The following is a 26,441-nucleotide window of genomic DNA, read 5'->3' on the forward strand; positions in this document are numbered from 1 at the left end:
GCATTAAATTTGGCATAGCGTACTGAATTGAGTCTAGAATGATGAGTGTTGAGTTTCAGGAAAATCGGCTTAGATTTCGACATATCTCCCATATATATTTTGGTCCGATTTTATGTAAATGGTGCACCAAGATTCCTGTATATATCGTTCGATTTGCACAAATTTTGTCATAGTATCCTTCGATTGCACAAAATTTGGCATAATTTGAATTAAGTCTAGAGAGGTGTGTGTTAATTTTCGCGAAAATTGGTTCAGATTTAGATATAGCTCCCACATATAGATTATTATTTTAACAAAGCGGCGTACCGAATAGCGTGTATCAATTTTGCTATAAATCTTTTTAAATAAATTTTCCCCAGATAGGTTGGAGAAAGAGGGAACATAGACATGCAATTGTTAGGATACATATGTACAATATACCCAAAGTGGTGAAGGGTATCATATAGTCGGCCCAGTCCGACTTTACCACTTTCCTTACTGTTTTTTGTTTTCTATACAGTCAAAATTGTTTTTATTGAAATATTTTCAAAAAATCCACATCCAACGTGGGTATAAAAACGTAGGGTATAAAAAATGCGAACTGCAGGCAGAAAAAATATTGTAATCGGCAATGTTGTTAGAAAAAAATGCCCGCCAATTTCACAACTTGGAATGGTGATGATTCTGAGGGTTTAGATATTGTCGAGGCGAGGTGAGAGCGATGGCCAATCACTTAGTCACGTGTATGTGATGACAAATGCAAATAGTGACATTTAATGCAATTTTGCAACGCCACCACCAACTCAAACAGTGATAACGAGATGAATATTTACACTGCTCTCTTATTGTTGTTGTTGTCCATTGCAATTATACGCTGAAAATATATATTTTTTTTACCGACATATAATTAATAAATTATTAATAAGTTTATTGGCGACACATAAACTTGAAAGGAGATATACAAAAAGATTTATGGAGTTGATAATGACAATAGATATTTTTTTTAACTGTCCTTTATTGTAGATGTCTCAGAAAATATGTTTAACAAATAATATTCAGAAAATATAAAAAAAATCTCTTTATTCCCATCGAATTCAAATAAATAAATTTTTGTTGACAAAAAAATTATTTCGATCATCATCAACATCATCATGTCTCCATTTCATTCATTCGAATTAGATGCATTCAGCAAGCTTATCGTCTAAAATTTCTGGTTCATCATAATTACCCATAATTAACTTTAGCAAAATATGCTGCTGCTTTTTTGCCAAGGCCATTGACCATTGTCATTCTGTAATTCTTAATAAAAAAATCGTTTATAAGTGGCGCGTGTTACGTTGGTATGTCACAATGAAATAGGCAAAATAAATTCTAAAGCCAAAAGAATATTTGTATCAATGCCTCCGACCAACCATTCGTCATTTGATATGTCCTTCTCTTCATTTATTTATATTTTTGATATGATTTCTTTTTGTTTGATAATTCTGAAATTATTTAGATGAATTAGGTTTGGATGAATGACTGGGTGATTGACCACCAATGCTGTCATTCTCAGAATGGATATCAGATATGCTTATTTGGCTGCCATGCACATGGCAGGCAAATTAATAAACAAAATAATAAACAAAATATATTTCAAATTTAGTCTTTTGATTAGGAAGAATTTTTACACACTACATCAAAAAAAAAAAACAGTGAGCGGAGCAATATAGTCGGACGGGGCCGACCATACGATACCCTACACACCATAGAATTCAAATTTTGTCATTTCTCACACAAAAGTCGTTAAGGTCAACAGCACCTCTTCCTTACACTGACATATTTTCCGAATATTAGGTACAGTCCTTCTAATTGCATGTTCAGTTTTCTTCACCGTGGGTAGTGTTGTGATGATCAGCTTTAAATTGTGGCCTATAGATCGAATCAAAAAAAAAAAAATACAAAGAATTAAGTTTTTGGTCCACTTCATCCCAAAATTATTATCTGATCATCACCGAAAATTATAGGCGCTATAATTGACCATACCATGATCCTCATGGAAAATTTTAAAGCAATCAGGGCTATATTTTCGCCCTCTAGTGTAGTAATGGGTTACTAAATAATATAATAAATAAGCACCTGTAAATATTTAAGTCTAACTCCCACATCCCAAAACATTCGACAATATAATTGGTATCAATTTAAAGGTCAAGCACTCCTCTTGGATATAATATCAACCTCTCGGGTCTATGTCCTTCAGGATTAAATATAGAATTTAAATTTTGTCATTTTGCACATAAAAATCCATTTGACCCGCTAAATATTGACCGATCTTTATCAAAACAGCTATGGTTATTCTCTGGGCCGATTTCCTTCTCCATAATAATTGCGGCCTCTGGAGCGATACGAAATTCTGACAAAAATTAAGTTTTTGGTCCCTTTCATCCCCTTAATATTAACCGATCTTTACCAAAAACAATAGGGGTCTTCATTGGCCAGAACCTATCCTACATGCACAATTTCGTGAAGATTGGTCCATTATGGTGGCCGGTATCGTGTTTACAAAGTATAATGGACAGACGAACGGACGGACACACATGTCTAAATCGACTCAGCTAGTTGAGATGTGACGATCGGTATACTTAAAGTCTTAATGGCCATCCCATCTTTATCAAAACAGGCAAAAATATAAAACAATAGGGGGCTTCATTGGACAAAACCCATCCTACATGCAAAATTTCCTGAAGATTGGACCATAACTATGGCCTGTATTGAGTTTACAAATTATAATGGACAGACGGACAGACACACATGTCTTGATCGACTCAGCTAGTCGAGATATGATGATCGGTATACTTAAAGGTGGGTCTAGGACCAATATTTCGCGGCGTTACAAACTCTTGGGGCTGCACAAAGCTATAATACACTGACAACATAGTTTTGTAGGCTATAAAAACGCCCTAATTTTGGTTATTTGATAAAATATGTTTAAACCAGTAAGGAATGTAGTCAAGTCGGACTGGGCCAACTGTATGACACCCTTCACCACTTCGGGTGTATTGTACATATGTAATTTTACAATTGTATGTCATTGTTTCTCGACGGAACATATTCAAGTTTTTCTGCGACCTATGATAAATTGAATTTCATTCAGGCCAAGTTAGAGTCGTCTGCGTACCATGAAACATATTTATGGAAAACGATTTGTAGCAAAATTGATGCTATTCGGTACGCTGCACTGTTAAAAATTTCATTTCCATTCGAAATATATATGGAAGCCATGGCTGCATCTGCACCAATTTCAACAAAACGCAATAACGTCATTCAAGTATCAATTTAATACGTTGTTCAAAATTTCGCGTTAATCGAACAAACATTAGGAGTTTGGTGCACCATTTATGTAAAATCGGACGAAAATATATATGGGAGCTATATCTAAAAAATCGGACGAAAATATATATGGGAGCTATATCTAAAAGTGAAGCGATTTTTAAGAGACTTAACACACATCATTCTACTCTTAATTCAGTACGCTATGCAAAATTTCGTGCAAATCGAAAGATATTTAGGGACTTTGGATCATCATTTACCTTAAATCGGACGAAAATATATATGGGAGCTATATCTAAATCTGAACCGATTTTCACGAAACTTAGCACATATCATTCTAGACCTAATTCAGTACGCTTTGCCAAATTTCGTGCAAATCGAAAGATATTTAGGGACATTGGTGCAACATTTACCTTAAATCGGACGAAACTATATATGGGAGCTATATCTAAATCTGGACCGATTTTCACGAAACTTGACCGACATCACTCTAGGCTTAATTCAGTACGCTGTGCCAAATTTCGTGCAAATCGAAACATATATAGGGACTTTGGTGCACCATTTACATGAAATCGGAGGAAACTATATATGGGAGCTATATCTAAATCTGGACCGATTTTCCGAAACTTGACAGACATCACTCTAGACTGAATTCAGTACGTTGTGCCAAATTTCGTGCAAATCGAAAGATATATAGGGACTTTGGTGCACCATTTACATTAAATCGGACGAAATTATATATGGGGGCTATATCTAAACCTGAAGCGATTTTCACGAAACTTAACACACATCATTCTACTCCTAATTCAGTACGCTATGCAAAATGTCGTGCAAATCGAAAGATGTTTAGGGACTTTGGTGCACCATTTACCTTAAATCGGACGAAACTATATATCGGAACTATATCTAAATCTGGACCGATTTTCACGAAACTTGACAGACATCACTCTAGGCTAAATTTAGTACGTCATGCCAAATTTTGTGCAAATCGAAAGATATATAGAGACTTTGGTCCCCCATTTACATGAAATCGGACGAAACTATATATGGAACCGATTTTCACGAAACTTGACAGACATCACTCTAGACTAAATTCAGTACGTTGTGCCAAATTTCGTGCAAATCGAAAGATATATAGGGACTTTGGTGCATCATTTACCTTAAATCGGACGAAAATATATATGGGAGCTATATCTAAATCTGAACTGAATTTCACGAAATTTGGCAGACATCATTCTAGATTTAATTCAGTACGTTATACCAAATTTCGTGAAAATCGAAGTATATATAGGGAGTTTGGTGCACCATTTACCTCAAATCGGACGAATATATATATGGGAGCTATATCTAAATCTGACCCGATTTTTCCCAATTTCAATAGGGTATGTCCTTGGGCCAAATAAATGAGAGGTGCCAAATTTAATTCAAATCGGATCATAAATGAGACCTGTATTTTGTTTACAATTGAACATCTACAGACGGATGGACAAGCATAAATCGACTTAGAAAGTGATTCTATGCATATTCTCAAAAGGAGCCATATGTACCACAGTTTGGTGAAGGGTATAAAAATCCACGCCTATATTTGGACATTAAAAAACTGTTATTTTCCATTAGAATTTATTGGAAAATTTACTACTTTTTCCACATTATAACAGGCTTTATTTTACACCATCTATGCAAATTTTATCGACAATAAAATGCGCAGAAAAAACACACACCCCCATTCCACATGCCGCATTTAACACAAGCCATGTGATAGTTGTTTTGTACAATTTGTTTCCCGCCCCTCACGATTACTATCTAATCGAAAATTCAAATATTTACCCAAAACAATTTCTTGTGGCCGTAACGTCACAAACATTTCAGAATCTCCCTTCATATGGGTGTGTGTGTGTGGTGTTCGAAAATGTTTGTTGTTGTTTTCTTTATTCGCCAGTATTATTAAATTTCACGGTCAGTGTACGCCGTCAGGGCCATATCAGGTGTAGTAGAGCAAAACAAAAAATAAAAATATGAGCATTGATAGTTTGTGGTAGTCTACCGTTCCCCTCAAAACAACTCATCCCCTCCGCCAGCCTATGATTTTAAATAATTTAAGTGTGTGTTTTAGATTATTTTTCTTTTCAAATGAAATTGTAATTGGCAGTTAGACAATAGAAAGAGAAGAGGATCAGTAATTTTAATGGAAGGCCCCCTAGAACATGTTTTTAAAAAATCGACATTTGCGGAAGACTCCTTAGCAAAGATTTCTTAAAAATCCACGCTTATTGAAGAACCCTTAGCAGATTTTAAAAAATGCACGTTTATTGAGGGACTCATTTTAATGAGGTCAATTATATGAGGTCCTTGCAAGAGGTCCCTAAAAATATTTAGAGCAAAGGCTCGCTTCTGGAAAACTCATTAGAAAATATTAAAAAAAATCCGTTCTTGAGTTGCTTCCGAACATTTTTTTTAATCAACGCCATTTGGTTTTCTGCATCAATAGTCATCAATCACCTGATACCTATTGAATTCAATTTTATTTTCAAATATTTGCTAACATCGAAATCCCACAGTTCGTGTTTATTTTGGTGTTGGCGAATGGGGCTTGCGATATCTATGGTCCTCTAGTGTGTGGTCGTGCGTGTGCATTTTGACTTATTAGAAAATAATGCACAAAACAATTTCTGGTACATAAACAACAGCAACAACAACAAATATTAAAAACGAAAACAAACATCAAGATTTGAAAAAAAATTGAAGATGAGCAAGAAAACAAAAATACCTATAATTTCGCTACACGTGCCCCCATTATTATTATTGGTGGCATTTGCAGCAGCGCGTGTATATCGGACCTTAAAAAAACACTTAAACTGTAAACAAACATAAAAATGATCTAAAAACATTTGCTCGTTTAATTGTGAATGTCAACCGACTAGTCAGACAGACAGCCCGCCAAGAGACGACTAGCGTCGTTGTCAATGGCTTAAATGTCAAATGACGAAATGAAAAGTGGGCTAAAGTGAATTGAATGAAATTTGCCTTTAGTTCGAAATACTACAGCGGCAAATAATTACGACGACGTCGTTAAAATTCAAAATGCGCACACGTGGAGGTGATAAAACTGTTTTGAGGCCATACGGAAATAGTTGCAAGCTAATCAAGCCATAGATGGATGTTGTGGAAACATAGAGATTTATGGCACAGTAAGGAAAGTAGTAAAGTCGGACGGGGCCGACTATATGATACCCTTCACCACTTTGAGTATATTCAATAGATGAATTCTAACAGACGTCCCATTTTTTAATGGACCAGTAAAATGAAATTGGATCCATAAACATGTCATTCTGCAACCGATACTAAATTTTTCATTTGGTCAGATATAGAAGCTATATCTAAATCTTAGCCGATTTTCAGGAAACTTAGCACACATCATTCTAGACCTAATTCATTACGCTGTACCAAATTTCGTGCAAATCGAAAGATATATAGGGACTTTGGCACACCATTTACCTTAAATCGGACGAAAATATATATGGGAGCTATATCCAAATCTGAACCGATTTTCGGGAAACTTGACACACATCATTCTAGAAATAATTCATTACTCTGTACCAAATTTCGTGCAAATCGAAAGATATATAGGGACTTTGGTACACCATTTACCTTAAATCGGACGATAATATGTATGGCAGTTATATCCAAATCTGAACCGATTTTCAGGAAACTTGACACACATCATTCTAGAGTTAATTTAGTACGCTGTGCCCAATTTCGTGAAAATCGAAATATATAGGGGCCGTTTACATTAAATCGGACAAAAATATATATGGGAGCTATATCTAAATCTGAACCGATTTCTCCCAATTTCAATAGGGTTCGTCCATGGGCCAAATAAGTGACCTATGCCAAATTTCTTCCAATGCGGATTATAAATGCGACCTGTTTACAATTTAACACAGCCAGACGGACGGACTGACATGCATAAATCGACTAAGAAAGTGATTCTATACATATTCTCAAAAGGAACCATGTTTCTATCTCGTTTCCTTTTGCCTGTTACAAACATATGCACAAAGACATAATATCCTGTACCACAGAGTGCTGAAGGGTATAAAAATCCACGCCTATTGAAGTCCTTGAAAAATTATTCTTTAAAAAATCCACGCCAATTGAAGTCCCTGAAAAAAACATTCTTTAAAAAATCCAAGCCTATTGAAGTCCCTGAAAAAACATTCTTTAAAAAATACACGCCTATTGAAGTCCTTGAAAAATCATACTTTAAAAAATCCACGTATATTGAAGTCCTTGAAAAAACATTCTTTAAAAAATCCACGCCTCTTGAAGTCCTTGGAAAAACATTCTTTAAAAAATCCAGGCCTCTTGATGTCCTTGGAAAAATATTCGTTAAAAAATCTACGCCTCTTGAAGTCCTTGAAAAAACATTCTTTAAAAAATCCACGCCTCTTGAAGTCCTTGAAAAAGCATTCTTTAAAAAATCCACGCCCATTGAAGTCCTTGAAAAATCATTCTTTAAAAAATCCACGCCTATTGAAGTCCTTGGAAAAATATTCTTTAAAAATCCACGCCTCTTGAAGTCCTTGAAAAAGCATTCTTTAAAAAATTCACGCCTCTTGAAGTCCTTGAAAAAGCATTCTTTAAAAAATCCACGCCTCTTGAAGTCTTTGAAAAAGCATTCTTTAAAAAATCCACGCCTCTTGAAGTCCTTGAAAAAGCATTCTTTAAAAAATCCACGCCTCTTGAAGTCTTTGAAAAAGCATTCTTTAAAAAATCCACGCCTCTTGAAGTCCTTGAAAAAACATTCTTTAACAAATCCACGCCTCTTGAAGTCCTTGAAAAAACATTCTTTAAAAAATCCACGCGTCTTGAAGTCCTTGAAAAAACATTCTTTAAAAAATCCACGCCTCTTGAAGTCCTTGAAAAAACATTCTTTATAAAATCCACGCCTATTGAAGTCCTTGAAAAAACATTCTTTAAAAAATCCACGCCTCTTGAAGTCCTTGGAAAAATATTCTTTAAAAAATCCACGCCTCTTTAAGTCCTTGAAAAATCATTCTTTAAAAATCCACGCCTATTGAAGTCCTTGAAAAAACATTCTTTAAAAATCCACGCCTATTGAAGTCCTTGAAAAAATATTCTTTAAAAAATCCACGCCTCTTGAAGTCCTTGGAAAAATATTCTTTAAAAAATCCACGCCTCTTGAAGTCCTTGGAAAATATTCTTTAAAAAATCCACGCCTCTTTAAGTCCTTGAAAAATCATTCTTTAAAAAATCCACGCCTATTGAAGTCCTTGAAAAATCATTCTTTAAAAAATCCACGCCTATTGAAGTCCTTGAAAAATCATTCTTTAAAAGATCCACGCCTATTGAAGTCCTTGAAAAATCATTCTTTAAAAAATCCACGCCTACTGAAGTCCTTGAAAAATCATTCTTTTAAAAATCCACGCCTATTGAAGTCCTTGAAAAATCATTCTTTAAAAAATCCACGCCTATTGAAGTCCTTGAAAAATCATTCTTTAAAAAATCCACGCCTATTGAAGTCCTTGAAAAATCATTCTTTAAAAAATCCACGCCTATTGAAGTCCTTGAAAAATCATTCTTTAAAAAATCCACGCCTATTGAAGTCCTTGAAAAATCATTCTTTAAAAAATCCACGCCTATTGAAGTCCTTGAAAAATCATTCTTTAAAAAATCCACGCCTATTGAAGTCCTTGAAAAATCATTCTTTAAAAAATCCACGCCTATTGAAGTCCTTGAAAAATCATTCTTTAAAAAATCCACGCCTATTGAAGTCCTTGAAAAATCATTCTTTAAAAAATCCACGCCTATTGAAGTCCTTGAAAAAACATTCTTTAAAAAATCCACGCCTATTGAAGTCCTTGAAAAAACATTCTTTAAAAAATCCACGCCTATTGAAGTCCTTGAAAAAACATTCTTTAAAAAATCCACGCCTCTTGAAGTCATTGAAAAAAACATTCTTTAAAAAATCCATGCCCATTGAAGTCCTTGTAAAATCATTCTTTAAAAAATCCACGCCTCTTGAAGTCCTTGGAAAAATATACTTTAAAAAATCCACGCCTATTGAAGTCCTTGAAAAATCATGCTTTAAAAAATCCACGCCTATTGAAGTCCTTGAAAAAACATTCTTTAAAAAATCCACGCCTTTTGTTGGTCCTTGAAAAAATATTCTTTAAAAAATTCAAGCCTTTGTTTTAATCCTTAAATAAATACTGAAATCCTTGAATAAATCCGCTCTATGTATTGAAAATTGAAAAAATCTAAATTTTTTATTAGCTGTAATTTTCCATAGCCAGCAAATCGTAAATTTCCATTGTCGTTTTAAAGTAATTAAAAAATATATAATTGAGAATTTTGTTTTGTTTTAAACAATTTAAATCACAACATTCTCTAATCATGTAATGACAAGTTATTCATGTAATTAGAAAAAAATTAATTACTGTTGACATCCACAATAATCAATTTTCAGATTTTTGTATTACAACAAATTATTAATTCGAGAAAAACTATGGATTTAAAAAAATAATAGGATGTGGGTGAGTGAAGGAACGCCAGCTATGATATCTCGCAACAATGCTGACATGCAATTAAAATTTATCCCATTTGTAAATCAAGAAATAATCGGAAAAACAATAACAACATGAATTAAATCGTGGATTTTTGTTAGCTATAAATATTTCGAAGTTTTGGAGAAAATATTGTAGTTTTCAAACGATTTCAGTTACTGGCGATTTGGTGGAAAAAAACTGTGAAAAATACATAACGAAGTAATAAAAATAAAAACAACAACAAAATGAAATTTTTAATAGCTTTGCTGAAAATCGTGGCCGCTGTCCTTTTGGTGGTAAGTGCAACAAGGAAGAAGGATAAAATCCTTTTTTAATTTTCTAAATTTAAATATAGTTCACTCAATTGGCCATGGCCCAAGGAGGTGGTGGTGGCGCTCAGGGAGGTGGTGGAGCCCAAATGGGCATGGGTGCTGGAGCAGGAGGCGGTGCTGGTGGCGGTGGTGGAGCTGGTGGCGGTGCTGGAGCTGGTGCCCAAATGGGTATGGGTGCAGGTGCCGGTGCCGGAGCTGGCGGTCATGGAGGTGGTGGTCCTGGAGGTCGTTAATATCTACCCTCCTCGTAATAACAACCCTAACTACCTGACTAACGATTTTTATGACTATGAATATAAAAATTATTAATGTTGACACATATATGTGGATAAATTCTAGTTACACAATCCTTCCTCTCTGACCTAACCAATAGAAATTACCTATTTGAAAATAAAAACATTACTAATACATAGTTTAAGAATCAAAGCAAATTTGGTGGACTATTTGTTTAATTAATTTAGGTATATGAAAAAAAATGTAATAGACAAAAAATATTCATACAATCTACAAAGTATCATACAATCTGAAAGTATTTCGAAAAAATACACAATAACAAACTATTATTTTGTTTGGAGCTTTAAAAAAATATTTTCAAAAAATTTTAAGTGATTATTTATACTCTTTCGAGTCGAGCTTGATGATCTAAATTTTGCAATGAAAAGGAAAGCCAGGAGAAGAACCTACGTACCCACCATTATGCGACGCGTTTCGCCGTTGGTTAAGCGGCTCATCAGGCATATTGGGCTATGTGGCTTTACAAAGGTCGTATGTTGATAACTTGTATTTATTCCGCCCTGATGCGAAACTTGCATATGCGAATTAAATTCAAATTTGTCAAAGTTCGACATTTGTCTTCATTCTAGGAACAGTCCTTTTCAAAGCAGATTTTTGTTGTAGCGATGGATAATTAATCCACACACCTACAATTGCTTCCTGGTATACACATGTTTTTGCGCAACCGTTTTGGAAGTGTTGATGGCTCAGAACGTTAAGCGGTCTTGGCAACATCTGTGTTGCTCTGAGGACCTAGGTTCGAGCCCTAGCCGTGCTCGGCTGAAATTAATTTTTGTTATTTGAATTTTTGTGATCATTTGAAAGTGATTTTAAGTGATTATTTATACTCTTTCGAGTCGAGCTTGATGATCTAAATTTTGCAATGAAAAGGAAAGCCAGGAGAAGAACCTACGTACCCACCATTATGCGACGCGTTCTTCTCCTGGCTTTCCTTTTCATTGCAAAATTTAGATCATCAAGCTCGACTCGAAAGAGTATAAATAATCACTTAAAATCACTTTCAAATGATCACAAAAATTAAAATAACAAAAATTAATTTCAGCCGAGCACGGCTAGGGCTCGAACCTAGGTCCTCAGAGCAACACAGATGTTGCCAAGACCGCTTAACGTTCTGAGCCATCAACACTTCCAAAACGGTTGCGCAAAAACATGTGTATACCAGGAAGCAATTGTAGGTGTGTGGATTAATTATCCATCGCTACAACAAAAATCTGCTTTGAAAAGGACTGTTCCTAGAATGAAGACAAATGTCGAACTTTGACAAATTTGAATTTAATTCGCATATGCAAGTTTCGCATCATCATTGCAAAATTTAGATTGATGATCTAAATTTTGCAATGAAAAGGAAAGCCAGGAGAAGAACCTACGTACCCACCATTATGCGACGCGTTCTTCTCCTGGCTTTCCTTTTCATTGCAAAATTTAGATCATCAAGCTCGACTCGAAAGAGTATAAATAATCACTTAAAATCACTTTCAAATGATCACAAAAATTCAAATAACAAAAATTAATTTCAGCCGAGCACGGCTAGGGCTCGAACCTAGGTCCTCAGAGCAACACAGATGTTGCCAAGACCGCTTAACGTTCTGAGCCATCAACACTTCCAAAACGGTTGCGCAAAAACATGTGTATACCAGGAAGCAATTGTAGGTGTGTGGATTAATTATCCATCGCTACAACAAAAATCTGCTTTGAAAAGGACTGTTCCTAGAATGAAGACAAATGTCGAACTTTGACAAATTTGAATTTAATTCGCATATGCAAGTTTCGCATCAGGGCGGAATAAATACAAGTTATCAACATACGACCTTTGTAAAGCCACATAGCCCAATATGCCTGATGAGCCGCTTAACCAACGGCGAAACGCGTCGCATAATGGTGGGTACGTAGGTTCTTCTCCTGGCTTTCCTTTTCATTGCAAAATTTAGATCATCAAGCTCGACTCGAAAGAGTATAAATAATCACTTAAAATCACTTTCAAATGATCACAAAAATTCAAATAACAAAAATTATTTTCAAAAATTCTTAAAAAATATTTTTAAAAATTCTTAAAAAATTCAAAAAATTATGTTTAAAGGTCCACGCCTTTGGCAGAGCTTCAAAAAATATGTTTAAAAATTCTTAAAAAATATTTTTAAAGGTTCTCTACCAAAGGTGTAGCTTCAAAAAATATGTTTAAAAATCCACGCCTTTGGTAGAGCTTCAAAGAATATGTTTAAAAATCCACGCCTTTGGTAGAGCTTCAAAAAATATGTTTAAAAAATCCATGCCTTTTATAGAGCTTTAAAAAATGTTTTTTCAAAATCCACGTCTTTTGTAGACCTTCGTTTGTCCGTCAGTCCATGTTTTTGAATTGAAATTGGAGATTTTCGGTTCAGATTCAGATATACCTCCCATATATAGATTCGTCCGATTTTATGTAAATGATGCACCAAACTCCCAATATTTGTACGATTGGGGATGCACAGCGCACTGAATCAGGTCCATGCTTATGTGTGCGGAGTTTTGTTGGAATCGGATCAGATTTAGATATAGCTCCCATATATATAGTCGTCCGATTTTATGTGAATGATGCACCAAACTCCCAATATTTGTCCGATTGCCACAAAATTTGCACAGAGTTCTGAATTAGGTCCAGACTGATGTCTGCAAGGTTTTGTTAAAATCGGTTCAGATTTTGATATAGCTCCCATATATATAGTCGTGCGATTTTATGTGAATGATGCACCAAACTCCCAATATTTGTCCGATTGGCACAGAGTTCTGAATTAGGTCCAGACTGATGTCTGCAAAGTTTTCTTAAAATCGGTTCAGATTTAGATATAGCTCTCATATATAGTTTCGTCTGATTTTTTGGTGAATGATACACCAAACTCCCAATATTCGTCCGATTGAGACAAAATTTTGCACAGAGTACTGAATTAGGTACAGACTAATGTATGTGAAGTTTTTTTTTGAAATCTGTACAGATTTAGATAGAGCTCCCATATATAGTTTCGTCCGATTTTTTGGTAAATTATACAAAAAACTCTAAATATTTGTCCAATTGAGACACAATATTGCTCAGAGTACTGAATCATATTCAGATTTATGTCTGCGAAGTTTTTTTTTTTTTTTAAGAGGACCCCCCCCCCCCCCCCATTCTCGGGGTCAAAATTTTTGTTGATATAATTCGAATCTACACTGATTAAAGAATGTCTCTACAAAATTTCAAGTGAAAATCTCAAGAACTCTTGAAGATATAGCCGATTTATTGTGTCAGCATCAAGTGACGGCTGAAGGGCTTCTCAAACTTTAAACGCGTTTTTCTCTAAACATTTTTTTGCGAATGGCGGGCACGATAACTCAAAAACTAATAATCCAATCGGTTCCAAATTTTGCAACGTTTCTCTGGGAGTGTATAGCTCTCGTATGAACTAGGATAAATCCAATCGGTGAAGATATTCCTTATTTTTTAACTTGGTTTTTGGTAAAAAATTGGCAATTTTCCAAAAATATTTTTTTAAAGGTCCACCATTTTGTTAATTTTAGAGCGAAGTCAATAATCCTAGTTCATACGAGAGCCAGACATGTACTCTTTCTAACACCGTTGGAATTTTCGGATTCCGATGTTCCAGTGAGGAGTTATCATGCCCGCCATCAAAAATAAGGACTTTTCTTTAATTACAAAAAACAACAACAAAACAATAACAAAATTTTTTTGTAAATTATTTTTCTTCTCTTTTAAATCTTCATACATATATGTGCAAAGTTACAAACCTTAACAAGTATTGGTATTGATTTAACAGCCCATTGAAAATCTTGAAAAATTAAAATCGAGAATGGGTGGGGTTCCCTTAAATCGGTTCAGATTTAGATATAGCTCCCACATATAGTTTCGTCAGATTTTTTGTGAATTATACACCAAACTTCCAATATTTGTCTGATTGAGTAAAATTTTGTATAGCGAATGCTATTGGGAAAAAAATTGATGCGTGATAAGGTTTGTTCAAGCGTGTTCAGATTTTGATATAGGTCTTATATATATTTTCGTTCGTGGTGGTTACACGAAATTTCACAGAAGGTATTAAATTGAATATAGTGATTACAGAAAACAAATGGTGTATGCAACGGTTACTCAATTAGGCCCATGTTTTTATATATAGCTCCCACACATAATTTAACTCGATTTCATACAAATGCTACAAGAAAGAATCCAAGTCTGTCCGTTTGACATGCAATTATTCATTGATTTCAGAATTTTACGTGTTTGGTTTTTATCAATTGGTTCAAATATTTATCTAGATAATTTCGCCCGATTTCATCTCATTGGTCCGCCAAAGATTCTATGACCGCTCTATCTACAGGATATTGTAGATATTAACATGTCTTGCATGTACCCAAAGTGGTGTAGGGTATCATATAGTCGGCTCCGTCCGACTTTTGTAATTTCCTTGCTGGTTTTTATTGAACTAATTTTCATTGAATTAAAAAATACACCAACAAAAAAAAAACATTTCCGTTCTCAACATAAAATATTTGATTACTCAATTTTCTAGGAAAAACAAAACATATTAGAAGCTCACCAAAAATGACAAAACAAATCCCATGAAATGAGACAGCTAACAAATAAAATGTCAAGTGGCCAAAAGACAAGTCCCGGCTACTTTCTGAACGCAATTCACCCCCTCTGAATTTTGTGGTCATCAACAACACCCTAAAAAATCGTCAATGAAAAATCCAAAACAAATAATTCACTATGATAAGTTTGGCAAATAAAATGTAAGTCAAGAGGGACAGACTGACGTACCGACAGCTATGTCTGAATATTGTTGGATTTTGACAGTAATCAATAAAATTTTACCACATGAAAAAATGTATAAATAAATCCGCATGTCTGCATGTTTATGAAATATATATGCGATGAAGCAGAAAAAAATGTTGCTGGCTGGCGCCATCAAGTAATTTACAATCAAAACTTCCCTGATATACCAACGAAAAATAATAACAACAATAAAACATAGCCGGCAACTCATCATAAATTTCCAGGGAATTATAAATTTTTTTGTTTTTATATTGGTGAACTGGCGAAAGGATTGACAATTTTATTGGAGGGAAAATATTAATATAGGAAATTGAATTAAAAAAATTATAATAATAATATTTTGCAAACTTCAAATGTAGTCGTAATTTTTTAAAACCCAGTAGAAAATACTCTCTTGCGTGACAATGTATGGAATTGGAATTGCCATTCATGACTAAACGGATGATATGTCGTCGAAAATGTCCTTCTTCTCGAAACGTCAGGACCTAAAATTGATGACATTTGCGAGAGACTGAACCACTATCTCGTGGAAATCCCGGAACCGGTCGAGGAATATGAAAATATCAGTCACTAAGTCAACGACCACACTGTTTACCACATGGACAGCGGATATGAGGCTATTTTTGAATGTGCAGGTCGAGGGGTCCACAATTTCGACCACTAATTACGCCAAGGTTGTAGCCTATACAAGTCGCCTGCGCATGGCACAGCTATTTGCGATAAAGTCAGGAGCAGAAACAAGGTTCTCAATTCGCTAGCCGGCAGCACTTGGGGTGCTGACAAGGAAACCTTGTTAACGACTTATAAAGCAATAGGCCGGATAGGCACCCACCACCCAGGCATGTCAGGAAGGATCACCATGATCTGGAGAGAGAGAGAGGTCCAGAGGTACAAAAGGGAGCCGCTAGATCAACAGGCCTATCAAGCAGGATTGAACAGTATTCACACGGACGCAGTTGAGGAAGCAGTTCAAGAATATCGCGTGAATACCATCCTCGGGGACCATCCGCCTTTGATAGCCGCAGAAGAGCAGCAGCTACCTCGACAAACTAGAGTGGTCTTGGCACAACTGAGATCTGGATGGTGTAGCCGCCTCAATTCGTATTGGGCACGAATTGATAGAGAGGTCGACAATGTTCAACTGCCCAGCCAAGCCCACTCACCTAACCCCATATTCTCTCTGGACTCAACCTGTACAGGTCGCATCCTTTTTAATTTGGAGTTGGAGGCAGAACCAGATTGAAGAAAATTGAAAATACACAGCAGTACTAGCTGCTACAACAACAACAGGCATTGTCTTTGATCATACCTGGATCCTCATGGAAAATGTCAAAATATATTTCCGCCCTCTAGTGTGGTAATGGGTTACTAAATAATATATGAATACATGTACATGTAAATATTTAAGTCTAACTCCCACATCCGAATACATGACAATATTTGGTGAAAAATTACATAATATGTATTCTATGGGGTATATATTTGCACCTGAAGGACATAGACCCGAAAAGTTGTTGGTATATCCAAAGGCAGTGATTGACCTTTAAATTGATACCAATTAAATATTAAATATTTAAATATTGACAGGTGCCTATGTATTCAGATATTATTTAGTAACCCTTTACCACACTAGAGGGCAGAAAGATAGCGCTGATCGCTTTAAAATATTCCATGAAGTTCCAGTTATGGTCAAGGATAACGCCTAAAATTTTCGGTGACGATTAGATAATTATATTGTGATGAAGTGGACCGAAAACTTAATTTTTTGTGTTTTTTTCGAGTCGATCTATAGGCTCCAATGGGAATAAGAAGATCACAACACAAGGGAAGGGAATCTGGACAAGTAGTTAGAAAGGCTGTACTGAACATTAGTAATAATTGTCGGCCTCTAGTTAGTCCAGATGGTTCAAATATCGCGAAATATTGTCCAAGCTCAGAATATAGATCCGCAGAAAGTTAGTTTTTCGTGGAAGTTGTGTAGGGTATCATATGGTCGGCCCCGTTCGACTATACTGCTCCACTCACTGGTTATTTGATTTTCTGGTCGCTCCAAAGGCCGCAATTATGGCCCAAACATCGAATTTTTACATGTAGAAGGGAATCGGACCAAAGAATAAGCAGGATTGTTTTGATAAGAATCGGTCAATATTGAGCGGGTCAAATGGACCCTGATTTTTGTGTGAAAAATTGCAAAATTTGTATTCTACAGCGTATATATTTACCCCTGAAGGACAAAGATCCCAGAAGTTAAGAGGAGTGGTTGACCTTTAAATTGATACCAATTTTATTATCGTATGTACTCGAGGGCGTAAAAATAGCGCTGATCGCATAAGATTGTTCCATGAGAATCCAGGTATGGTCAAGGACAACGCTTATAATTTCCGATGATGAGATAATAATATTGGAATGAAGTGGACCGGAAACATAATTTTTGAGTTTCGATCACAACATCGCAACACAACCCACGGAGAAGGGAATCTGGACAAGTAATTATAGTAATATTTGTTGACCTCTAGTCGATAAAGATCGACAGAAAGTTATATTTTCGTGGAACTTGTGTAGGGTATCATATGGTCAGCCCCGTCCGACTACACTGCTCCCCTCACTGGTTTAAAGATATTTCATGAAGCTTAAAACACAGGAGTCGATTTTTAAAAAATATTTCTTGAAACTCAAAACACAGGAGTGGATTTTTTAAAGAAAATTTTTTTGAAGCCATACATCGGGCGTGGATTAGAAAAATGTTTGAACCTCTAAATGAACATGAATATTTTTTCATGGACTATCCTTCGTGTGGATCTTTTTAAAAAATATTTGTAAAAGGTACAGTTATTTCATATGTGTTACACATATAAGTGACAATGGCTCAATTATAGGAAAGATATGGAAGCGATAGAAATATAAATTTGGTAGATTTCCATTCAGGTTTTTAATTTTATTTTGAGGACTCGAAAATATTACTTTTTCAAAATAAATAAAATTGATTGATAAGTAGTTTGTTTGTTTATATTTTTCTGTCAAATGACGTTGACACTAGTATAACTTACAGCAACAAATTTCCATGTGGTTGTTGTATCGTTTGTTGTACAACAACATTTGCTGTTACCTTCTATTACTATACAATGAATATAGACTTGGATTTTTCAAGATTATTTTTTATGGACTATCCTAGGGTGAATTTGTTAAGAATAAGATTTTTTATAGAATATCCTATGCGTGGATTTGTTAAGAATATTTTTTATGGAATATCCTAGGCGTGTTTTTCAATTGGTTCAGATATCTACCTAGATAGCTCACTTAATTTCGCCCTATTCCATCTCAATGTTCCTCCAAAGATGCTATGTCTGTTCTATCTACAGGATATTGTAGATATTAACATATCTTGTATGTACCCAAAGTGGTGAAGGGTATCATATAGTCGGCTGCGTCCGACTCTTGAACTTTCCTTACTGGTTTAAAACTTTTTTTTTTTGAACTATCCCAGACGTAAATTTTTTAGAAATATTTTATCCCAGGCGTGGATTTGTTTAGAACATTTTTTATGGACTATCCTAGCCGTGGATTTGTTAAGAATATTTTAAGTTCTTCCTAAGGCTTCGAATTTTAAAAAAATATTTAGTCAACCTCTAAACATATGCGTGGATTTTGAAAATTATTTTTTTTTTACTTTCATATATAAATCAGCGTCGCTTATTAAAACCTAATATTTAATTATTATTGTTTGTTTTTCTGACTTGACTGACATGTCTAGCCAATGGTCTGTCTGGCTGACTGACTGAGTGACAGCCTGATGCGATGCCGTGATATGTGAGTACAAATCACGACAACATTCTGTTAACATACGACAGCTCGTAAACCAATTAACGTTTCGCATCATTCGACAGTTGTTATTGTCAGTGGTCATCAATGGGTATATACGAGTATATACATACATTTGTATGTATATATGCGATTGTGATTTACTTGTAAATATTTTGATCATTTCATGATTATCTTTATTATTGTTAAAAAAATGTATTGTTTGTGTAGGTCGTTCGCACAAACGACCATCCAGCCTGAAGTGTGCAATTGGCACATGCTAACTGCCAAACGTGGCCACCCATAGCGTTTTCACGCCTTCACATCGCTGTGGTGAGATCGCCTCCGTCCCAACCATTTATTTATCATTGTCTGTGGAGCTCCCAAGTCATTTGTTGTAATAAAAGTGTGCTTTATGAGCATTCTAATGACTTCTTTATCGCTCAGAAAATTGTTTATGAATTTCAATTGCATTTAAACATGAATTCGAATATTTTTTTTCGTTTTGTTTTTTAGAATATTCAGTTTTAAGGTGATTCACTGCTGGTTGTTTTGTTCGCATAAATATATTGTTTATGGTATTCATTTATTTTTATGATGGTCATTTATTGTTTTTTTTTTTTTTTGGAATTGTGGAAAATAAATTTGTATGGGCAAAATAAGTAGTTATTTGTGGGATTTTTTTTTCTGAAAATTAATCTCCGGAAATAAAAATGTTTTCGGTTATAAAAAAGTGTATGTATGTGTATCAAGCACTAAACTTTTGTGTAAATGTTTTAAATATCTGTTAAGCTCGATTTTTCTATACTTAAAATATAGATTTGATTATTACAAAATGATTTTTCGTATTTGTTCACGCTCTATTTATAGGCATCGATTTTTTAATCCCGAGTCCTGGATTTTTAAAAATAGTTGTTCAATCTCTCCTGAGGAATGGCTTTTTTAATCCATGCATCATTCCCGGAAACGTGGATTTTCTAACTCTCCCTGAGGCTTGGATATTTTTTTCAGGGATTAAGCTTAGACAATGCGTTTTAAAAATATACATTTATTTAAGCTCTCCCTGAATAGAATTCCCCAAAAAATTTGTGTACGTTTTTTTACATAATTGGCTCTATTTATACCCTACACAACTATGTTGTCAGGGTATTATAGCTTTGTGCAGCCCCAAAAGTTTGTAACGCCGCGATATATTGATCCTAGACCCACCTTTAAGTATACCGATAGTCATATCTCGACTAGCTGAGTCGATCTAGATATGTGTGTCCGTCCGTCCGTCTGTCCGTCCGTCTGTCCATTATAATTTGTAAACACGATACAGGCGACAGTTATGGACCAATCTTCACGAAATTTTGCATGTAGGATGGGTTCTGGCCAATGAAGACCACTATTGTTTTTGGGAAAGATCCGTCTGTCCATTATAATTTGTAAACACGATACAGGCCACAGTTATGGACCAATCTTCGCGAAATTTTGCATGCAGGATGGGTTCTGGCCAATGAAGACCACTATTGTTTTTGGGAAAGATCGGTTAATATTTAGGGGATGAAATGGACCAAATACTAAATTTTTGTCGGTTTTTCTGGTAGCTCCAGAGGCCGCAATAATGGCCCGAACATCGTGAAATTTTGCATGGAGAAGGGGATCGGGCCAAGGAATAAGCATGCCTGTTTTGATAAAGATTGGTCAATATTTAGCGTGTCAAATGGACCCTGACTTTTGTGTGAAAAATGACAAAAAATTGTCTTCTATAGGGATCGGGCCAAGGAATAAGCATGCCTGTTTTGATAAAGATTGGTCAATATTTAGCGTGTCAAATGGACCCTGACTTTTGTGTGAAAAATGACAAAAAATTGTCTTCTATAGCGTATATATTGCCCCCTGAATGACATAGACCCAAGAAGTTGATATTATATCCAAGAGGTGTGGTTGACCTTTAAATTAATACCAATTATATTGTTGAATGTGCTCGGATGTGGGAGTTACACCTAAATATTTACAGGTATCTCCGTATTCGTATATTATTTAGTAACGCATTATCACTCTAGAGAGCGGAACTATAGCGCTGATCGCTTTGAAATGTTCCATAAGGTTCAAGGACAACGCCTATAATTTTTTTGATGATCAGATAATAATTTTGGAATGAAGTGGACCGAAAACTTAATTTTTTGTGTTATTTTCGAGTCCATATATAAACCACAAATAAAAGCCGAACATCACAACACAACCCACGGTGAAGGGAATCTGGACAATAGCTGTACTGAATACTCGTAATATTCGGAAAATATGTCAGTGTGAGCAAGGGGTGCTGTTTACCTCTAATCGGGCAAGAGGATGCAAATATCACGAAATATTGCCCAGGCTCGGAATAAAGATCCGCAGAAAATTTGAGTTCCGTGGTAGTTGTGTAGGGTATCGTATGGTCGGCCCCGTCCGACTATACTGCTACGCTCACTGATTAGAAATACTTTTCAGGCTTAAAACATAGAAGTGATTTTTTTCGATATTTGTTCAAGATCAATTTATAGGCATCGATTTCTTACAAGAATATTTTCCCACATTCTGAACATAGGCGAGGATTTTTTAAAAATATTCTCCCTGAGGAGTGGAATTTTTAAAAATATTTTTAACATTCTAAACATTTCCAGGTCACGCCACTTTCTAAGGTCGTAGCCGGATTTTCTAATCTGAGTGTCTGATATTTTTTTGTTTGATATTTCATTTTCTTTTGGCAGCTATTTACCATGGCATAGACCCCATAAAAGTTCCAATGGGGTTTAGGTATTTTTAATGTCCACCAGCCTCGACATTACGCTACTATGCATATTAAAGCTCATTAATAATATAATTCCGATACCCCATAATTTAGCAGTGCTGAAAGGTCAAATGAGACTTTTCATTGTTAAATAGTTTTTAAGCGCCTACAGGTAATGCTCGTATCATTCATCCACCTATTTAAAATATTTGAAAACATAATTACAGTGTTGGGACATAATAAATGTACATTTTTTTCCATATGAGGGAGAAGTTGAGAGAAATGTTCTATAAGGTTCAAGGACAACGCCTATAATTTTCGGTGATGATCAGATAATAATTTTGGAATGAAGTGGACCGAAAACTTAATTTTTTGTGTTATTTTCGAGTCCATATATAGACCACAAATAAAAGCCGAACATCACAACACAACCCACGGTGAAGGGAATCTGGACAATAGCTGTACTGAATACTCGTAATATTCGGAAAATATGTCAGTGTGAGCAAGGGGTGCTGTTTACCTCTAATCGGGCAAGAGGATGCAAATATCACGAAATATTGCCCAGGCTCGGAATAAAGATCCGCAGAAAATTTGAGTTCCGTGGTAGTTGTGTAGTGGTCGGCCCCGTCCGACTATACTGCTACGCTCACTGATTAGAAATACTTTTCAGGCTTAAAACATAGAAGTGATTTTTTTCGATATTTGTTCAAGATCAATTTATAGGCATCGATTTCTTACAAGAATATTTTCCCACATTCTGAACATAGGCGAGGATTTTTTAAAAATATTCTCCCTGAGGAGTGGAATTTTTAAAAATATTTTTAACATTCTAAACATTTCCAGGTCACGCCACTTTCTAAGGTCGTAGCCGGATTTTCTAATCTGAGTGTCGGATATTTTTTTTTTTTTGTTTAATATTTCATTTTCTTTTGGCAGCTATTTACCATGGCATAGACCCCATAAAAGTTCCAATGGGGTTTAGGCATTTTTAATGTCCACCAGCCTCGACATTACGCTACTATGCATATTAAAGCTCATTAATAATATAATTCCGATACCCCATAATTTAGCAGTGCTGAAAGGTCAAATGAGACTTTTCATTGTTAAATAGTTTTTAAGCGCCTACAGGTAATGCTCGTATCATTCATCCACCTATTTAAAATATTTGAAAACATAATTACAGTGTTGGGACATAATAAATGTACATTTTTCCATATGAGGGAGAAGTTCACTTTAAGGGTCACAAACAAACAAACATTTTTGCTCTAGGCTAAGAATAATAATTTTAACGAAAAAATTGTACCTTTTTTTCAAAAAATCCATTATGTGGCGGATGTTACTACATTGGGCCTTAGGGTATGAAATAATATTCGAGCTTGGTCACATGAATGAAACTGCGTTTATGTAAAACACCAAAATCATTAACATTTTCATTAAATCAAACAGGTGAGTCTGGATAATTGTAAACTTTGAATACGGACTCTGAGTTAGGAACATTGGACTTCCCACTTTAACACATCGAAAAATTTGAGGGGGTATTTGTATGGAAGTCATATAAAAACATGACCCTAGAATGAATAATAGATCTTTCGGAGAAATTTTCTCTCAAACACCCCAAGAGCTCATTAGCTTGCGCAAGTACCCATGCTTCAGAACCATATAACAAAACGAGTAGTATCAGCGTCTTGTAAAGTGTGAGTTTGGTCTGACGGGAGGTGGCCTTCTTTCTAAACTGCTTACTAAGACCGTAGTAGCATCTGTTGGCCATCACTATCCTTCTCCGAATTTCAAAACTGATGTCATTCGTTTTATTTATGGCGGTACCAAGGTATATAAAATCGTTAACTACCTCGAAGCTGTAGTTCTCAAGTTCCACAGTTGGTCCGAGTCTACTGGACGTCTTGCGCGTTGATACCATCAGCTTGGTCTTCTCGCCGTTTACTGCCAGACCCACTTTGGCAGACTCCTTCTCAATTTGTTCAAAGGTGGCTGTTACCGTTCGCAATGTTCGACCCATTATATCGATGTCATCGGCGTTGGCAAGTAACATGTGTTGTTTGGTGTATACAGCGCCATTTCTGTTCAATTTTGCCTCTCGTCTGACCATTTCCAGCAGGATGTAAAAAAGATCACACGACAAACTGTCACCTTGTTTGAATCCTCGTTCGTTATTGAAGGGATCCGATAGATCCTTTCCGACTTTAACTGCTGACCTTGTACCATTTAAAGTTATCCTGCATAGCCGTATTAACTTTGCAGGAATGCCGAACGCAGACATGGCTTTATACACCTCTGAACGGATAGGGCTGTCGAATGCCGCTTTATAGTCGACGAATAGGTGGTATGTGCCGATGTGTTTTTCGTGGGTCATTTCCAGGATTTGGCGCAGAGTGAAAATCTGGTCAATGGTGGATTTGCTAGGTCTGACGGCGCATTGGTATGGTCAAATAATATCATTGACCATTGGCTTCAGTCGTTCACTTATCACACTGGATAGCTCTTTATATTCGATGGGAAGAATGCTAATTCCTCTATAGGGACACAGGATGTTGAGGTTCCAATCATTGGGCATGCATTCCTCTAGCCAAATTGTACTAATCAGCTGGAGCATGCTCCTGACCAACATCTGACCACCAGTCTTGAATAGTTCGGCTTGTAACCCATCGGCTCCTGCAGCTTTATTGTTCTTCAGCTGCTTAATTGCTATTCTAACCTCATCTTGGCTAGGTGGCATACATTCAATACCATCATCTCTTATTGGTTCTGGGGTATCCGCTACTATTTGGTACCAGAAGCTTTTCGAATGCGGCTTTATAGTCGACGAATAGGTGAAATGTGTGGATGTGTCGTTTTTCGTGGGGCATTTCCAAGATTTGGTGCAGAGTGAAAATCTGGTCAATGGTGGATTTGCCAGGTCTGAAGGCGCATTGGTATGGTCCAATAATGTCATTGACCATTGGCTTCAGTCGTTCAATGCTAATTCCTCTATAGGGACACAGGATGCTGAGGTTCCAATCATTGGGCATGCATTCTTCTAGCCAAATTGTAATAATCAGCTGGTGCATGCTCCTGACCAGCATCTGACCACCAGTCTTAAATAGTTCGGCTGGTAACCCATCGGCTCCTTCTGCTTTATTGTTCTTCAGCCGATTAATTGGTGGCTAGGTGGTATACATTCTATACCGTCATCTCATATTGGTTCAGGGGTATCCGCTACTATTTGATACCAGAAGCTTTTCAAAATGCTCCTTCATGATCCTCCACACGTTGTCTGTATCTGTCACCAGGTTTCCTTCTTCATCTCCACAGTAGGATGTGCCTGCACCAAAGCTTTCGGTTTGGTGTTTTACCCGTTGGTAGAATTTTCGGACTTCATTATGACTCCTGTACATCTCGATTTGCTCACGCTCACGTTTTTCTTGTTCTTTCTTCTTTTTTCGGAAAATACGTTTCTCCTCTCTCATTTCCTCCCGATAATTCACATTATGTGTTGCTACTGTCTGCATGGTTGCCCTATACGCTGCGTTTTTCACATCAGTAGCATTACGACACTCCTGATCCCACCATGGGTTTCTTGGTGGTGGTTTTTGGTATCAAGTGTTGCTTTTGCTGCAGTTTGTAGGGAGTGGGCAATTCTTTGCCATTATGCTTCTGTACTATTATCGGGACAAGAAGTGTTTTCATCAAGCAAGTGGGTAAGTTGAGCGGAATAGGCCTCGGCTTCCTGTTGTGTTTGCAGCTTTTCGACGTCGAGTTTCCGTGTTGTCTTAGATCGCACGTTTGCTGCAACATTAAGACGAGTGCGAACCTTGGCTGCTACAAGGTAGTGGTCCGAATCGATATTCGCTTCTCGGATCGATCGAACGTCTAATACACTGGATGAATGCCTTCCGTCTATCACAACATGATCAATTTGATATATCGTTGCTTGATCAGGAGAAATCCAGGTGGCCTTGTGTATATCGATGTGTATGATAACTACCATGTTTTTTGCTGCCGCGAAGTCAATCAACCTCATGCCGTTGTCGGGTGTTTCTTCATGATATCAAAATTTCTAGCAGAATTTTAATATCATGACCAGGGCAGCGATCATATGCTGTTTCTAGGCGCGGATTATAACAATTCGCTCATCTACTGGAGTGAATCTGGAGACGAGGTCTTTTATTCTCCTGTTAAATAAATCCGCAGACAAATTCATGTCTCGTTTCATGGCAGCTATAATACAGGGCGCAATCATCTGATTTACTTACGCCTGTCCCTTTCCATCGCATTTCCTGTAGGGCAATAATATCGGCTTTGTACTTCTTGAGTACATCCACCAAACGAGAACTGCGCCTGTCCTATACAACGTGCGCACATTCCAAGTGCAGATTCGCAGATCGTGGTCCTTTATACGCCTGCGGGGTACGTAAACATTAGGGGGTTTTGGTTTTCTTTTTCTTAGCTTTTTCATAGTAGGTTGCGTTTTCCGAATGTGGGCAACTAACCCGACGCCTCAACCCATTTTTTTATAATTCTTAGGGTGAATTCGCGGAACATATTAGCTCACTATATCAAACATTTTTAACAAATTTTAATATATATATATATATATATATATG

At 36.1% G+C, this 26,441-nt stretch overlaps 1 protein-coding gene across 1 annotated transcript; it reads left to right on the forward strand.

The window, feature by feature from the left end:
- Positions 1-10,102: 10,102 nt before the first annotated feature.
- Positions 10,103-10,422, forward strand: LOC133324818 (uncharacterized). Its single transcript, XM_061533654.1, has 2 exons — positions 10,103-10,153; positions 10,213-10,422. Exons 1-2 carry the CDS (start codon positions 10,103-10,105, stop codon positions 10,420-10,422), a joined length of 261 nt encoding a protein of 86 aa, XP_061389638.1.
- The last annotated feature ends 16,019 nt before the right edge of the window (positions 10,423-26,441 follow it).

Source organism: Musca vetustissima, unplaced genomic scaffold (genome assembly GCF_032173495.1).
Source record: "Musca vetustissima isolate MV318-11 ecotype Yass unplaced genomic scaffold, APGP_CSIRO_Mvet_v1 utg26694, whole genome shotgun sequence".
NCBI classification, from domain to species: Eukaryota; Metazoa; Arthropoda; class Insecta; order Diptera; family Muscidae; genus Musca; species Musca vetustissima.

Coding starts and splice junctions, on each gene's coding strand:
- LOC133324818 (XM_061533654.1), top strand. CDS start 10,103: ATGAAATTTTTAATAGCTTTGCTGAAAATCGTGGCCGCTGTCCTTTTG. Junction 10,154..10,212: donor TGGCCGCTGTCCTTTTGGTG/GTAAGTGCAACA, acceptor ATTTAAATATAG/TTCACTCAATTGGCCATGGC.